This window comes from Strigops habroptila, chromosome Z, assembly GCF_004027225.2.
Source record: "Strigops habroptila isolate Jane chromosome Z, bStrHab1.2.pri, whole genome shotgun sequence".
Lineage (NCBI taxonomy): Eukaryota > Metazoa > Chordata > Aves > Psittaciformes > Psittacidae > Strigops > Strigops habroptila.
The window spans coordinates 80384005-80402798 of NC_044302.2; the positions used below are offsets into that span (position 1 = coordinate 80384005).

The 18794-nt window shown below is 37.1% G+C and overlaps 1 protein-coding gene across 3 annotated transcripts in view; it reads right to left on the minus strand.

Moving 5' to 3' along the window:
• Positions 1-1845: 1845 nt before the first annotated feature.
• IPO11 (importin 11) overlaps positions 1846-18794 on the minus strand; it is a 94541-nt gene continuing 77592 nt past the window's right edge. For all 3 annotated transcript variants that reach the window (XM_030512729.1, XM_030512731.1, XM_030512730.1), the window contains 3 exons: positions 12610-12705; positions 8982-9066; positions 1846-4864 (listed from right to left, as the gene is read on the minus strand). In XM_030512729.1, coding sequence (XP_030368589.1) covers positions 4700-4864; positions 8982-9066; positions 12610-12705 — 346 coding nt within the window. In that variant the 3' untranslated portion in view covers positions 1846-4699. The remainder of the gene's footprint in view (positions 4865-8981; positions 9067-12609; positions 12706-18794) is intronic.

The following is an 18794-nucleotide window of genomic DNA, read 5'->3' on the forward strand; positions in this document are numbered from 1 at the left end:
GAATTAAATAAAAAAGCAGTCAAGCCTACTAAACATTATTGAAAGACACTGACTGTAAATCTGAGAGCATGTCTGTACTAATATGATCTTAGAATTGATTTTGTCATTGCTGAAACATCAGAGAAATGAGCCCATCTGTTACAATTTGCAGTTATGAGCTGCGACTCTGTTTAGGACTTTGGAGATCACTCCTGCTACCCTGAGAGAACATGTCTGAATGCTTGTTGAGACCAACAAGAAAACAGAGGATCTTAGTGAGCAGCTTTGCTAATGAGTACACACTATAGAGTAGTCTCTTTTAGGCCAAAAACTGTGGTTCAAACTTTGGAAAACAGACAACTTCAAAAGAGAAAGAATGAAATTTTAGTGCTTTAACATCTTTTCCTTCAGGGCAACATCTGTAGCTTGCAGATCAACTGTAACAGCTCTTTCTCAGAAAAGTGCTAGAGCACTGCAAGAGCTGGGTTTCCCTCCTGCAAATCCTCTCAGGCTTCCCTGGAATCACTGAACCCCTTCTCATGTGAGGCATGGTGAGCAGAATGCCTCTGGAAGATCTGTCAGTGGCCCTGAGAGCACTCTTATGTGACATGACGTGGAGTTCTCTCCATCAGCTTTTCCCACAAGGGCTTAAGGGATGGCATGCAGCCTTGCAGCATCTGCAGCACCCAGTGCACCATGCAGTCTCCCGAGCTACCACAATGCTGGAAGTTGTTGGGAAATGGCCCGGCCCTTGGACTTCTTTGCAAATGGCGCAAAACCCCTCTATTGCTTCACTGAAATGAAGGTAGCAGGCCACAACCTCCCCCTGGCAAGACATGGGATGCTGCAACAGCACAACATGACTTCATCTGCCCACTTCAAGCATGGTGGGAGCATCAGTCTGCCTCACCACAGCACCAGGGCACCTGCCATGAGGGGGGAGGCCAAGGGAGCATCCCTGCAGCAGTGGCTCTGGCAGATCTGGCTGCTGGGGCTGCAATGCTGCTCGTCCCACTGGAATAGGGTGGGCATGGAGGAACATGAGTGCTTGCTACCTCCCAGCCCCAGGTATACACAATGTACATCTGTCTACATGCACATTATATACGTGTACTTATATAGATTTATTTTTTTCTTTTACTTTCTAAATCTAGAGCTTTATCATAGTTATCAATCATACTTCAGGGTTATCTAATCTTATACTTAAGGTTAACCAGCAGGTTGAGGGAGGTGATTCTTCCCCTCTACTCCACTCTGGTGAGACCCCACCTACAGTACTGTGTTCAGTTCTGGGGCCCCCAACACAAGAGGGCCATGGGCCTGCTTGAGAATGTAGAGGAGACCACAAAGATGCTCAGAGAGCTGGAGCACCTCTCCTATGGAGACAGGCTGAGAGAGCTGGGCTTGTTCAGCTTGGAGAAGAGAAGGCTCTGGAGACACCTTAGAGCAGCTTGAGTGCCTAAAGGGGCCTACAAGAAATCTGCAGAGGGACTTTTTACAAGGGCATGTACGGACAGGGCAAGGGGGAATAGCTTTAAAGTGACAGAGGGGAGATTTAGACTAGATAATTGGAAAAAATATTCCCAGTGAGAGTGGTGAGGCGCTGGCACAGGGTGCCCAGAAAAGCTGTGGCTGCCCCATCCCTGGCAGTGTTCGAGGGCAGGTTGGATGGGGATTTGAGCAACCTGCTCTAGTGGAATGTGTCCCTGCCCATGGTAGGGGGATTGGAACCAGATGATCTATAAGGTCCTGTCCAACCTAAACCATTCTATGATGATCTATCATACTTCAGGTTATCTAAAATTATTCCAGTAATTATTTTGTATGAGACAAACAACCAGACTGTCTAGCAGAATTAAAACACAGTGTGGATAAAATAACCTTTAGAAGTGGAAAAAAATTTCAACAGCTGCCATGAGATTAGATAGGTTAACACTTCAGGTAGGCCAAAGGTCTAAAAATGGTCATTTCATCGGTACACCAAAGTTAAGTTTTTGAAGATGGAAGCAGCAGAATTAGTCCTCTCCGTTTCTTTCAGCATATACCTTCAAAGACATTTAACTCTTATCAGAGGCAAAGTTTGTCTTCCACTCCTTGTCTTTTCTGAAAGATAAACTGATATAATGTAAGCCTTAGGAGTTCAACTATGCTGTAGAAAAAAAAAAAAATTCCGATTTAAATTCTTTTTTGTCTTGAAAAACAAAGCTCAAATGGCAACAGGATCAAAGATCCTTCCTCACAAAAATTTCAGAAACTGTACTGCTTCAGTATCAGGCAATTTGTTGGGTTGGGTTTCCCTTCTTCTCCAAAAGGCTTAAGTCAGAAATTTCAGCAACAACAAAAAGGGATAACGTTTACTGCAGTCCTGATCCATAACCTTCCAGTGAAAAATTAATCCTATATATAAGAATTTAATATATAAAGATATTATATATAGGTTTTTCTGCTGGTTTAAGCTGAAATGTATCCTTTTTCTCAGTACTAGACTGCACAGACAGACATGTTTTGCAGAATGCTAAGTGACAGTGGTTGTCATATAAGCAGTTCTGGTGATAACTGTTTTCATTTCTAGTCCAAGCCTTGGTCTAAAATCTTCCAAGATTAAAAGCTAAATACCTAGTGACAAATTTAACTTGTTCCCTAATGCTTAGGAAAACGAATACACTCATTTATTCAGAAACATTACTCAGAAATTTAATCACAATGTACTGTGCCCTTACTAGCCAAAAGCATGTCCATCACTCCTGACAAAATCCATGCCAGCATTAGTTAACATGCACTAAAATAAGTTGCAGTTAACACTCCACCATGTGAGGTAATGGGGGCTTGAATATCTCTGAGAATGATGCAGCAAACACTGCACAGGGAGCTTGGAGGATCAGCTATGCAGCAGAAATCCAGAGAGCATCCTTTTGGCCAGGGCTGGACTACAGCAGGTAGGACGACCCTCCCTCTGAAATGTCATGGAGTGCCATTTGGCACTGCACAAGTGATTTTATCGAATGGTGACAGAGCAGTATTGCTTCCCGACCTGAGGTTTTTCTGTATGCCATGCAGCCGTGCTGTGCAGGGCCAAAGCTAGCGAGGCCCATCAGACCCGTGCCAGTTTTACACTGAGAAAAAAAGCTGAGGGCCTCTCTGGGTTAACTACTCAACAAATGCAATTTCAGTCACATGCTGCCAAGTACTGTCGTTCATAGCTGAAAGGACACATGGAGTCTCTTTTCCCTTGTAAGTCCCAAACACAATCAGCCAAAACTCTTAATTGTGAGAATTTATGTTGGTGGATGGATTGAGGAAATGACACTCAGGTAACATACAGACGATCATAACAATTCTTCTGACAAAGCTCCCTACACCAAGGTAACAAGCAGGAAACTATCGTTATGAAACAACTTCTCCAGACAGATGCTGGTAGCTGTGTACAGGGGAGATCTTGCAGAGCGAAGGTTTTTAAAAAAAAAAATAAAAAAAATTACTCACCAAATGGTGAGTGAAGAAAAAGGCTCTGCTTCTTGAAAATATCTGGTAAGGCAATCAAAAGCATGCAAGTGTCTTCAAATAGTGAATCCCCTTGGGGGGTGTGTGTGAGTGCGTGTGTGGAATCCCCTAGTGAAGCAAACAAAATTCATTTCAACTATAAAGATGGAAGATCAGAACTAAAAAGGAAGAGAGCCTTCTCTCACCTCTCTTATTCACAAGGTACAAAAGACAATGGAATATAGAGAGGAGCATCTTTACCCTGTCATTCCTGCAGCTGTCAAGGTAACTAATAAATAAAAAACTCAAAGTGAGCCTCACATTTGCAAATAAGTAGTTCAGTTGTGACCACCTGGGCTCGAACTTTTCAGTAACAAGTATCCTGATTATATGCCTTTGATGAAAAAAAAAAGCAAAGAATTGAGATACCAGAGAACAGCAACTTTAAGCAGCACAGGTAAAGCCAAGAACTAATTGGAATTAATTACTCATCTACCTCTGGTAAGTTTCTCTGTGTTATGACAGCTAAAAGTGAGACAGAAGGAACTCAAGAAAGCAAGAACTTTTTCATAACAGAAATAAAGAAAGTGGTGGTAAAATGAAAACACATCTTCAGACAGAGATATACATTGATATTCTCTAACACCACTTCAAACACAATTTAAGCAGTACAATCAAAGCTTCTTTTTCTCTGATACAACTCAAACAGGAATTAACATTCCCCTAAGAAGGAATGTTTCTACTCACAGTCTTACTACTTTTCCTAATTCTTTCTGTAAGTATGATGGTTGAATGTACAGCCAAAAAATGACAGTAGGAAAGGAAGAAAGTTACAGGTATACAGTATCAAGACAAGCAGCTCCTGATACTGAATTATATTGCTGGATTAATAGACACCTCATTAATATATATTACTAAGCTCCTTCAGACCTCTGACTTTATGACATAGTTTCGTGAATCAAAAACCAGTAATGGTACCAAAAAAAGGTACTATTAGGACAGCATATACCATGAAGGTATCATGGAAGTGTTGCTTTGATGATAAAACCGTAAGTCCATTATTAAAAAATAACAAAGTGTTATCAAAGTTAGCTGAATAGCAACAACAGAAATTTATTTATTTTTTAACACAAATTATTTTCAGCTTTCAGTAGGCTCTTCCATGCACGATGGAAGGCTAGAGTTCTTTCAAATTTTTCTGAAAGGAAAATTGCGCATACAAAATCTTGTTTCTGCTTATTTAGAAGCCTTGTAAAAATTCCTGTAGCTGTGCAACTATTTCTGTATCCACGGTTTCCATAAGTGCCTGAAAACCTTGTTCTCCCAGTAATTCCTGCTGTGCCTTTAGCTTCTCATAGATGAACTGCTGCAATGACACAGTGTGAACAGGGTCCTTCAATGCAAGCTGTGGAAAACATGTAAGAGAAAAATATATAAGAATGCACCAGAAAACACTCTGAGACTTACTCATCTCAAGACAGGCACTTCTTTTCTTTGTACGTAAGTGAGAAACAAGAGGGAAAACTCTTGTAAACCAAAGATCAAGTTATTATTAAAAGCATGTATCCATCCAAAACTATTTCAAAAGTCCCAAATCATGGACCCAGTCTGCTGTAAGGGTTCACACCCTTCTACAGGATAAAACACTTTCAAAGCAGCTTTGTTAATTACTGCCAAATGAGTTTCCTATAACTCCTAAAAAACACATCAGATGTTACCATGATAAGCACTTTAGAGATGGCATGAACCATGGTCACTTATATTTTATTAATAAGGAAACAAAACACAAAAAATTGAACTAGTTTGAAATTATATAACAAACACCACTTAAACTGTCCATATGCATAAAGAATAGACACACTTCAGTAGTAATACCTACACAATCTCATCAGTCCAGCTGGATTATGCAATTTTCATTTAGGCAGGGAGAGACAGAATTAGAACAGGAAGTCAGAACAATTTGCCTTAAATATCAACTTCAGGTAATTTTTCATTCTACTTTACCAACACAAACTAATCAGCAATTTCGTATTTCAAGGTTTATCCAGTAGCAGGTCCATCTTGGAGCCAGCTGACATTGGCTCTATTGGACATGGGGGAAGCTTCTGGCAGCTTCACACAGAAGCCACTCCTGTAGCCCCCCACTACCAAGATCTTGCCATGTAAACCCAGTACAAAAAATCTGCTTAGTTTATTGCAACAAGCATGTGCATGACTAATGCTTGCTACCAGAACTATCATCTAGTGTCTGGTAAGCCAAACTGGACTTAAGAGTCTTCACACTTAATTAAGGAGTTAATACACTAATTGGATTTCATTCGGATAGTCATGTCAAAAATATTTTGAGTAACTTAAAGGAGTTTCTTGAAAAAATATTAAATTTTATTTTCTTTCACTCTGTGTTTTTGGAATTTGTATTCAGAACAAACAAAACTCACAAAATAGCTTGATATAATTCATCTGTCAACAATATTAGACAATCAGCTGCAATCTTAGGTGAATAAGCCAGCAAAATTGTAAGTTTGGATGAACAGTATGCACTGTTCTTTACTGACTGTATTTTCATTATGAAAAATTAAAATAGTATCTGTTTTAAGATAAGACCCTTAAGAAGTTTTCAGATTATTCTATTTGCTTTTGGAGGAAAAATCATCCTCTTGAAAACTGAGTTTCCAGCTTGCTAAGAGCTAAGCATCCAACATCAGTTCAGTATGGAACACAACAACAATATTAACACTGGCTACCTCATCTGTAAACACTGGGTAAGGGGCTGTATTTTTGAATGTAAGTTTGTATGCTGAGTTCCTATAGTCCAGCTTAAAAAAAAAAAAAAAAAAAAAAGTAAAACCTAGAAAATTCCAACAGTTTCTTAGTCAAAACAGCTACAGACAGGAAAGAGAAGTCTGGCGAGGAAATACACTTTATTGAAATGTGCTTTATGCTGCTCAGTGAAACCTGATTTGAGTAGCTTTTGAATCTAGTTACTTCACAAATTGATCTTGAAACTGGATACAGGTGCCTATCTCGGGGCTGGACTGGAGAAACTAATCTTCCACCTCACTGGTTGTAAACAGCAGTTTGTGTCAGAAAAGCAGTACAAGGGTTTTACAGAACAACCATTTCCCATCCCTCTAAACATCACCTGGCCAGCATCAGTGGCATCCTGCAGAACTATCAGTTGTTTGAACCAGTATTTGCTAGGTGGAACTCTTTCCTCAACACCTTTATACAACACTACAGTCAAAAATCACACTGTTTTCAGTGTGATTTAAATCATTCTGTAACTAAAACAGTAATCTAATCACTACAAGCAATAACAAGCCAATGGAATGGCACTAGAATGCAAGAACAGGTAATGAAAGACTAATAAAACTCAAATCAGTGTATATGGTTATGTTTGAATTAAATTTTTGAAAATATTTCCGGAATCTGAGAGATTCTCTTCAGTTTAAAAATGGATACTTTGATACTACAGAGGGAGCAAGAATGCTGGACATAAAATGATGTATATTTACGATGATGGTTAGTATCTTGTGACTGTGATGCTCTGGGTAAGATCAGAAGAACGATTTAAGGAGGGAATCCTTCCTTTAAACAGTGATTGTAAAATGGAGTCAGACGATATGGAAGACTCCTAATATCAAAGCTTTTTAACAGATTTCAGTGGGACCTGGATTAGATCTGTGGCTAAACCGCAGATTAAATGTATAAGGAGAAACTATAACCTAAACAGTGAAGTATTACTTTTAGTAAACCACATTATCACATAAAACTTGATCATTTGACTTATTATATTTTAACTCATTTATTCAGTTTCCAGAAGACATAGGATGACAATTCATCTAGTTTCTTCCCATACTAAGGTAAAATAAAAAGACTCCCAAGACTCTTATATTTACATACAAGCATCATCTAAAACATGTACCAGCATGTATAATTCAAGATTAAGATAGTTTTTTATTGGAAGATACTTCATTTTTCCTCTCCACAGTTTCAAATAAAAATAATTAAAAAAGCTTAACTCCCTTTTTGAACAATGATACCAGAGTTCTTAAAACATACTTAAAGGGCACATTAAAGCATTAAAGCCACCTGAGGTCTATACACTATGTGCAATGCAAGGTCATGAATCACTCTCCTCCTGTTTACATTTTCATCAATATATGTGCAATGAGACTAAAATATAGCAGTATTGAGAAATGCCAACTACATAAAATCACAAAGCACAGGTCTAAAATTCTCATTAGTAATTATGAGCTCTGCATTATAATAAAGAGAGGTATCAATGACAGGGTAAAGAGATAGATTAAAGAAAAATACCTAGACCCTGTGCAAACATCGGGAAGTGATACTTAGCATGGAGCATGTCATGGGTTGTTTTTTTCTCATACCAATAGCCTTAGAAGTTGCAAAGCATTATCATTTTGAAAGAGGGAATCTCATTTATTTTTTCAGTATTGTTTTATGAGGTTTAATCTCTAAACCATGATACAAGCTACTGATTCAGCAATAGAACACATAATTGGGTAGAAACCTCTTGCAGGAATGAAGCAGGACAGGATACTAGAAACTTTAAGTCAATCACAGATTCTCTTTAGATCATTCTTGATTTTGCTCTTCTCAATTCAAATATTCAAATATCTGGACTAGTGGGAGGTATCCCTCTGCCTGTGGTAGGGGGGCTGGAATTAGATGAGTTCCCCTCTAACCCAAATCATTCTAGGACTCTATGATAAATTATCGAAAGCCATCCAAACTCTTTCCTGCTCCTACAAGAATAAATAAAGTAGGAAAGTATTCTGTCCACAAGTATTCTTTTGGATACATGTAGGTCAGTTAAAGCAAATGCATGACAAGGCTACACACATCTTATCAATCACCTGATTCCATGTTTTGCAATTACTCAGTGCCAAGCAGTTCAGACTCTGTTTTATTCCACAGCATTTGTACACTGCAGTTTTCTGTGTGAGGAACCAGTTTCCCTGAACTCTTAAAAAATAAGTTTAATTATGAATCATTCACAAATTAGGGTGGATGAAAATAGCACAACTGCATAATACCTATCCATAAATCTTCATCTAAATCAATGGTCCTTATTAGGTGTTCTTTATATTAGAAAATGGTTCTACGCAAGCATATAGATCAATAGCTGTTCAGGTAAAACACAAACCAATGTAATAAAAGATGATGTTAAATATGAGAAAATTTGGCCTGCCATGACATTTTCTTCTTAGAGTGTTAGCTCTCTGTTTTTTAATAAACCCTTTTCATAGTGTCACTATACTGTCCATATTTTATGAGCAGATGATGTTTATTTCGGCAACATTTTCCGAGACTCAAAAAGGCAGGCAGAAGCATAACTGTTGTGGCTGCAACGTTTATCATGAAAGAATATTCCTTTTTGATTCAAGAGATTAATTTTCCAAGAACAACAAATGAACCAAATCCAAAGGCAAAGAATTTGGTCTGACAAGTGAATCACATAATCAGTTCTACGATTTAATAAAATATCTAAAACTTACCAACTTTTTCCTTTTGTCTTGTTCTGTGGGAGGTTCCTCATCATCTGTAACTTTGGGCTGTTCAAAATGAGCCATCAACATGCAGCTGAGAATGGGAATAAAAATAGTTTTAACATACATTATCATTAAAATTTATTTTAAATCATGTTAAAAACACAGGACAGATATGAAGGAGTTTGATGAAAGTCGGGCAACCTGTTAGCAAGTACTTTTTTGCTGAGAACAGTGAATCTAAAGAAGTCTGAATCCATGGCTTAGGCCACCTACACCCATGCAACAATCTCAGTCACCACCATACTTTAGCTCAAGGTGTGGCTTGAAAATGCATTTCTGCACAGAGAAAACAGACTATGTATGTTAAAAAAAATTATACAGAATACCCCATTGCTCCTAACCACAATTTCTAAATCTTTCCATGGAAGTGCTGGACAAGCACTCTATATCCTATCAACATGAAAATCAAACTGACAAATATGCAAACTAGCAAAGATTTCTCACTGCATCCATATTTTCCTTTGAGATCTTTAACAAAAGGACAAGAAAACAAAAGATAGTCACTCCTATTGGATCTAGACACTAAAAATCTGCAAGACATTGAACAATAATGTTTTTAGTGGACAAAAATGAGTTAGCTTCTGCATTCATTCATTTATACAGTTTTTGCATGGCAAATAAAGCAAAACTTTAAACGTCTTGTTTTTTTCCACCCTCAACTGGTAGGTAACAATAGACGCAAGTAATAACCATATCTAAACTATTATTTTTGTAATAAGTAAAACCAGAAAATATGAAAAAAAAGTTAAAATTAGTCAAAGGTTTTTCTGTCTCTTGAAACAATATGTACTTTAAAAAGACACTGGTGAAAGCTATCCTACAGTAAACATGCTTTCCATTCACTTTACATTCTCTGCATTGAAAGAATACACAAATATTCCATCACTTTACCAATTTTTTCCTAGAAAATCTGCTTTAAAAACCAAATTATTTGGAAAAATCACTCAGGTGATAACAACCTGCCAACGTGTATTAGGTATGTTTTATGGCAGGAAGGACACATAATCCACATATAACAAAGCACTGAGATAGATGCACTTTATTGCTTATTTTCAGCCCTGTACTACTGTGCATTTTTAATTGCTGCATTCCAATAGCAGGTGAAATGTTCCTGCATCTAAGTTGAATAACTTGTTTGAAAATTACCTAAATGAAAAAATTTTGTGATTTTTTTCAGTAAGTGAAAGTGTTCAGGCTTACTTTGTTTACATATTTAGTTTTCTATTAACTTGTGTTTACACGAGCTGTATGAAGCACTTGCTAAACACCACGGCAGAATGGTCAACCAATGATAACACAGAAGCCGTTTCTAACAAGGGGATTATTTCAAAATATTACAGCAAATCTCAAGTCTCCTCTCCTCATAAATGGCATGATTTCTCACAACTCAGCGTATTAAAACGGAGATAAAAATACGTCAATTGCCAAAACATTCAAGACTGAATTAACTTTTTCAGACCTCGATAAATTTTAGATAGCAGAAAGAATAATTAAAAGGGAATTAAAAAAAAAAGGGGGGGGGGTGTGAAAAAAAAAAGAGATGCTAAAATTGGGAAAAACGTGAATATTGGTGAGACAAGACTGGAGCAATGGAATGCTCTCCTTTCCAGAAAATCTGAGGTCTGTAAAACTTTCTTGTAATTATCACTAGAATGCAAAATAATATGCTAGGAAACTTGGTTGAGCGCAATTCGTTTGTATTGTAAGCCAGGGCACCATGCAACCATTTTTATAACCTAACCAAAATTCCATCTAAAAATTGGTGAGACCTTTATCTCTGCCTCTGTATTTGGAAAGGCTCTTCTAAAATCCCATTGCTCTAACTACAACACTTTCTTCAAATTTCCAGTTTAAACTTATTCATGGTCAGCCACACTTAAGACAAAACTGTCATTTAATTTGTTTTCCCTGTGCATGTTTACCCCCATTCATCTTTTAGTGGTTGCAGTTCTATATTGCTTCATCTTGAGTTCTCTATGCTAAACATGCATGTTATTTTAGTCTCTGCACTACAGTAATTAGATAATTAGACAATTGAGTACACCTTTTTTTTCTGAACCAGTTTGGGCTCAAATCATTCTTCTTCGACCTGGAGAGCCAGCATAGTGCACACAACTCCAGATGAGGGCTATCACTTCATTTACTTTCAGATGGTGTTGAAATATGTAACACAAATGTCAGAATCTTTCAAACAGCCCATTCAGTATCTGTCAACAGAAATATGTCCTTGGTTCAGTGTGCCTGTATTTTATAAAGCTAAACCAATGTCCAAAGTTCAGAAAAGTACAGTGAGGAGTTCTACAAGCCTTCAAGCTTAAAATATGAAATGAATTAGGACAAAGTTTTATTTATTTCTTTGTGAGAACTCTTTTCAACATGTGCTGGCAAAGCAACATGTTTAGAAATAGAAGGGATTATGTAACCTTGTCTCCGATAGTAAATAGAACACAGTGCCAAAGCACATTCCCAGACTTTAGAGTTACATCTCTATACTGAGAGTTGAGGCCGGGGTGGGGGGGAGTGGAGGTGGAAGTACTTTTTCAAGCAATCCTTGGGCATAGTTCAGGCTCAGCTGTGTGTGGACTGTTCTCATTGCACGCTTGTGTGCATACCACCTGTTTTAAGAGGAGGAAAACTTAATATATTGCACGCAGGCTGTTCAGTGCTAGCTGGCTTCAGTACCAGCAAACATTCCCCTAAGCAATTAATTAATTAGTTCAGATACAGACTGTTCCATCAGCAGGTAATCATCTGAAAGTTAGAAAATGTTTGATTCTTAGCATCTGGTAAATATTATTATTAGAATATATCTTCTGTAGGGACATCTTGCAGAGCACCTGCTTTTAATGTCTTACAATTCTCCATCATTCTAAAACTATGTAATGACTGCAGAGAAAAAACAGCATTAATATAGATCATAACTACTCTGTTTTGTTTTGTTCTTTTACTTTTCCAGCTTTGATGGAATACTGGGGTCAGCAGGAGATAACGAGTGCAGTGCTGGGTGGCAGTGCACTCCGAGCACCCCTGACGCTACCTTCCTGCCACAAACAAACTCCCAGAAACTGTCTTTTGAGGTATGCCCTGTGGCAGCAGGTGTGTTAAGCAGAGCAACTGAAGGGGTGAACTGCCCTTGTAGGATAGGTTTTTAAGTTCTCCAGGCTGCAAAGTAGTGTATACTTGGTCCACTCAGTGTGGCTGAGGCATTTGGGAAAAGATCTTTGTGAAACTCTAGGTGTCACACTGAAAGAAAATGCAAGCTACCACCCTATCAACATACAAGCTTGTTGCATTGTAATTTTAGATTTAATAGTCAAGTGATCTAAAGGCAAATCTTAGCATATGAACGTTTTAAGAAATCACTGACTGTCCTTTTAAGCCCTTTCCTTCCTCATTACAATTATTGTTCCTTACGACCAAAAACTTCCTATCTTATTAAAACACTCACTTTTGTGAAAACAGAACACTTGCAAGTATGTTTTAACTGCCTATGGATTTTTCCAATCAAAACGCTGCATATAAAACAGTACTACTACTGTTAAACCCACAAAAATTAATTAGATTTTTAACTTACTCTTTGTATGTTCCTGCTTCAGCATCTTCAGTCATAACATCATGCAGCCCTTCCACTGAAATGTTGATGATACCACAAAATTTATCTTGGATAACACTGCAAAAAAGCAAAATTTATCTTGGATAACATTGGAAGAGAACAGGAAAATGACTTAGCTAACGAAGCTAAACAGGAAATTTGCTCAGTAACTGTAAAGCACATTTACTAAGCAGCATTTCCATTGCTTACTGCTTAGCTAAGCATGTTATCAAGCAGCTGATTCAGTTTTTTTTTAACTGCACAAAGACTTCAAAAATATACAAAACACATTATTCTTGAATAAAATAAAACCTTATGTGCTGCTGTTGGAAACCTAGAAATAATTGCAAATAGAATAAAAGAAAAAATACATTAGTATAGGACTCAAGAACTGAGTGGGGAACGGCATGCTCCTGCTAGCCGGGAGGTCATGGTACCAGCTTCTATTTCTAACACATTTATACATTTTCTCACATCAGTATTCAATGCAAAATCTACACACAAGCCCTTGAGTGAAGGGAAGCTTGTAAAGATGGTAGACTCCCCTACTGTTTTCTCTGTCCAGCCTTACCAGTATTTCTTCACCCTCCTAGGCAGCTGCATGACACCCCACAGAGGCTGACAAACACCTGCACCCAGTTCTGCACAAAGGCCACTTCCCTAATTTTAGAGAGAAAAGTAGGGTAGGATTTCTCTGCTTCAACACAGGCACCTCCTGCCATTTGGAACACTAGGTTATTTAAGAGAGCTTCAAAGGACTTGGGAGGTATCACCTGAGACTTGAAACAGATAAGCACCTTTCTCCAGCATGAGCTGAAGGCCAGAGTGGATATGCCCACAATGTCCAAAATGACACTAAACATGTTTAGACACATGCTGCTGCCTTGAGAATTGATGTGCCTGTAAAGTAAGGGCATAGAAACATCCTATGATGGATAAAGTAGGCGCTGCCAGTTCCTAGTTAATGAAAAGTAGCTATGACTTCTGTTTCTATTCTATGAACCACAAAAGGGTGAAGACATACTGCAAGTGAAGACATGAAAATGTTGGGAAGACTGCAAAAGTTCCAACTACAAGCAGGGAAGAGGTAGAAATGGCCTAACTAGTGATGGTAAACTACAACCCTCTTCCGGCAACTGTGATCAACTGGAGCATTTTATTACTCCCTGTTTGGATTTTCAGGCTTAATTTTCCCCAGAAGATGCTGCTGGTGTCTAGCAGGCAGAAGCAGACCTGCTCCATATTCGTCCAAAGGTACCAAGTTCATGTATTGTTGTTTGATTGTAGTTTTAACACAGACAGGCCTATTTCTTAATATTCTTTCATTTTCTTTTCTTACTTGGGATGAAAAACTGAAAAACTGGATAAACTGTTGCTCCTTGTACATTAGTTATTGCACTTGAAAAACTTTTCTTAAACATACAACAAAATTGTAAGTATATGACAAGAGATCTTATAGAGCAATGGGTGCTTTGGAAAAAATGTGTATCAAGTCAGACTGGTAAGCTTATAAAATATTTATTTTAAATTTATTTTGATAAGATTATTATTCAAATCCTGATCATTTTTTTTCCAAAGGACTATTTTTGTTCCCTTTTTTATTCAGCTACTGTCAAATGCCAGGATCTGAACTGTATTTTGTATAATGAAATTTGAAATTCCTAAACTCCACAAAATGAAAATTGACACCATTTTCATTCAGTATGGCTTATTCTTATTATCGTCAAGTATGTCTCTTAAAAGAGACTTTCTCCCTTGCCAATAAAGCTTCCCAATCTCATTCAGAACAGCAAAGTATTACATGTTGTGAGACTGACTCTCTGTGGGGTTCTACAGACAGCAAGCAAACAGCCTATTGACCACACCGCATCACGGAGAAAGTAAGCCCTGCCTGCTCAGCAGCCTGCAGAATGAGTCCTCAAAGACAAGGCAGGTTTCTTCATTCACGTCAGAGGTTCCTACCTATCACACCTCCCATGAAAGCTCTTTTGCCTCATGCTTTTTTTGAAGCACATCTCCAACACATACGAAAATGTCATTAACGTGGTTAATATTTTCCAACGTGAGAAAGGAAACAGCTGTCCTCAGATTCCTGTCAATAGAGGACAAGGGGCATTCAACCAAGAACAAATGCAAACACTTTGCACCCTGCAGAAGTAAACTATGCCCTGTATGTATGCACTATTAGTAACACAGGTTGCTATCCATTATCTGGTAGTTGTATTTCTTTCTTCCAAGCTGCATGAAGAATCCCTGACTGCCACAGAAATTTTAAATTGGGAGGGAAGAGAAAGGTCTTTTGACCCAGTGAAGGCAGAGCCTTTTCATCAGCTGCAGGGCTAATTATGGTAAATCTATTCAGGGAAGTTACTTTAATTAGTCAACATGTAAATAAATACTATACACATAGTGCTCTTTAAAGTTAGTTTCTTTCCAAGCTTGCAGATTGATATAGGAGAAGCATAGGTAACTTGTTTCCAAGGACCTGTGATAACTCTAGAAGAAATTGAGGACAGTGGTTGAAGACCCAAAATCCTGTTGACAGTGAGCTCCAAAGCACATAGGAAAATCGTCAATTTCTTTACTTGGAGAGGATACTTTTCCTTCATGGTATAAATAAGAAATATTTCACTTCTTTCTTCATTGAAAGACAGACAATTCACGGTAATTTTTCTTTTTTTTTTTTTTTTTTTTTTTTTTTTTTTTTTTTTTTTGGAAAGGGAATGAATGTAGAAGATCTTCCAAAATGGGGTAACTGCTGCCTGCAACTTTCAGTAAAGATAATACATTATCTTTTCTCCCCCTTCTTTTTCCCTTTGAATGGGACATGAAGTTTCTTCCTACTAGCGACTCACTGAAATGTTTACCAAGTATGGAATCATTAAACAATGCAACTATTTTTAGAAGACAAGACACACGATGGTGAAAAATAAAGACAGCATAAGCTCATTGTGCTTTGAAATAGGAAACCTCAATTAAAGTTCAATAGCATTATAAAATGCATTAGGCCTTACTTTCACAGAACAGAGCACCATGCAAATCAGCACAATGCCTTTTTTAAGATGCCAAAATTAGCCTGCTTGTTTCAAAATATACATTAGAAAGCCATATGAATGGATTCAGAAGAGACAGGGACATTGTATTTAGATGAACTTTCAAAGCAGAACAATTAATACTGTCCATATTAAAATCTTAACATGGGAGGAAGGCAGCACTTAAGCAGTTCCCCTTCTTGAATTGCATATAATCCAGATCAGCAATGAACAAACAACTGCACCAAGTTGTAACTGGTTTTATAACTACCCAGCTTCCCAAAGTTATTAGGACAAAACCTCATTCAGTATGCAGCAAAAATTAATCAAAAGACAGGCCCAGAATTAGATTATTTTAACTTCTATCAGTTTGTTGGGATCTAAACCACACCCGAAACCAGTTTCAAACATGAAATTAACATGTATTAACATTATTTTTTACTACAGAAAGAATCTTTTATGAAGTCTTTAAATAAAATTCACTTTGACTATAATGAAAACAAGATGTGACAAACATTTAGGTCAGCTTGTATATGAGTAATCTCAAACCTTTTATTTCAAAGCTTGCATTGTTTGTCAGATAAAATAAAAGCTTTGCAAAGGAAAAAAACCTGACCACATCTGTTCTGAAAATAGTAATATTCATTATTTCCTCATTCTATCATTTCTAATACACTCAATTATCTATTCAACATTTTTATTACCCTGAGCTTTTATGTAAAAATTCAGAATTTGGATTTCAATTACCAAGATAGCTACTGTAAGTAAAGCTTTATCATCAGCTTAATAAAACATATAATTTTTAACTTGAATAAAATGGTCCCCATGTCTAAGCATCTTACTCAGCCTATCAGAAATGGAAGAAAAATTCTGCATGTGAAAACATACTACTATTACAGATTAAACGGAAGAGAAAAATCTTTTCTGCTTTTCTACATTAACCAGAATGAAGTAGTAAACACCAAAATAGGGAAAAGCTTAATTTCTTTAGTAGTGTACAGTAGCTTGGAGAAAGATTAATTAATTCTTTATTCTCATTAGCCAAGGGAAGAGTTGGAGTGGGACAAATGGAGATTACTTTGCACATACTGAGAGCAATGTAAATGATTATTATGCACACGCCGTACCCTCACCCCCCTTAGGAGCTGCATGGTGCTAAAGAGTTACTATAAACACTAATGTAGCAGCTAAGACAACATTACCAGGGGAGTCCTATGACTGACCATAAACTTGATGACCATAAAGTGCCATTTTGCTTCATGAGGGCAAACTCAACTGTCTTCTAATGTATTCTCTAATTATTTTAATAGACACATGAACCGCACGTGTACATGAAAGGAGGTTTTTCCACTGTTTCCTATATAAGATAGAGGAATACAAAAGGCTATTAACTGCAACAGAAAGGCATTTTCCCCACAACTGCATTATCAATCTCTCAATTGTTAATTTAATGCAGATTGTTGGCAAGCTGGATATTAGAGGATGACTCCACTCCAAAGGATTGCTTCCAACTGCTCCAACACTTTGCTTGACCTAACAGCTCTGACAGCATGGCTTTCTTTTCATGCTCCATCACTACAGATGGTGAGATGCATATGTGGCAAACAATGCCTACAGTAGCTTGCTAGTGGAAAGGACAAACATTCACAGGGAACCTCTTGTGCTCTTCTATAGAGAGCAGCTCTACTGTAGAGAGTAGGAAAGCAGAGCCTAAAATATCAGAGCTGTCCTCTATCAGATTTCTTTGAGAACTAGGTTTGTTCAATCTCAACCTTTGCCCATTCCAGAAAACTCCTGTCTAACAAAGGCATGGCAACATTTTCAGCAATGAAAACAGTTAACTACCTTCCACTGAATTTTAAGTCTATTATTTCTGAAGACATCCATATAAAATTGAAAATTCAGAAATATAGTACATAAAACTGCAGAACCTACTACTGATTGTGCAGCTGTTATTAAATGAAAATAAACTTAACAGTAATCATGAGGAATTATGTAGGTGCGGTAAAAAGTAACAAAAATGGGTTGAAGATGAAGAGACCATAATGGATTAGTCGCTTAAAAACAAATTAAGCATGAATTAGAGTAAATGCTTTCCCTCCTTAAAAACATTTACCCATTACATTTAACATCTGATCTACAGATAGAAAATTATTTTTAAAAAGTTTCTACTCAAGCAATACACAATAGTTGAAGCTTTTGCCCAAGTAGCTAAATTAACTGTTCCATAAAAGTATTTGAACTATCATACAGTAAATCACAGTAAAATATAGTATTACAATATAGTAAATTTGTATTTCATTACATTCAAGAGACATATAACAAGCAGGAGAGACACACTTGCACATCCAAACCCACACAGTGCATCCAAGGTCTATATATGTACTGGTAGCAGATAATGACACGGCCATGCACACGAGTTACACCAGCAGGAAGCATGCTAGAAAAAGAACCCTAAGGGCGGTCCTAATTGATCTGGAGAACGCCCTAGTCTCCAGGCTGGATCCTGGAACAGCAAGATACTTCTACACAACTTAAATTGACACCATGGATGACAGACTATCAAAACATTGTTCTCCATTTTCACTTGAGCAAAATGATCTAACTGTAAATGTGTTGCTTATAAACCAAATGGTTGAAGTCTCTAAGGCACAAGCCTGTAGAAGGCAAACAGCATCTACAAAAGTAAGTCACGTTCACCTGGCTGAAAATTTTACAGCATTGAACTATCTGGAATACATTTTTAATTACTTTTTCCTGAATATAGTTTGAACTACTACAGTAACAACAACAACAAAATAATCACAGAAATTCAGGTTGAACATAAAGATATAATGCAGTAGACATAAGCTGATAATAATGTAAACAGAACACCAATATTTGAAATAGAAATTAAAAGTTAAAACAACTACAAACTATATAGCAAAATAATATCCATCTTTTAAAGATGAAGTCTAAAATTAGGTTTTCACTAAGGAAACATACTTTGACCTGACACTTTCAAATATACACCATAAATATGTAACTATCTTCAGCAATTAATCTAGAATTATGTATTTACAGTATAGTGTATTTCTTTAGTTTATACCTCTTATCTAGCCAGAACTAGCCCTAAAACTGTTACTATATAGATGA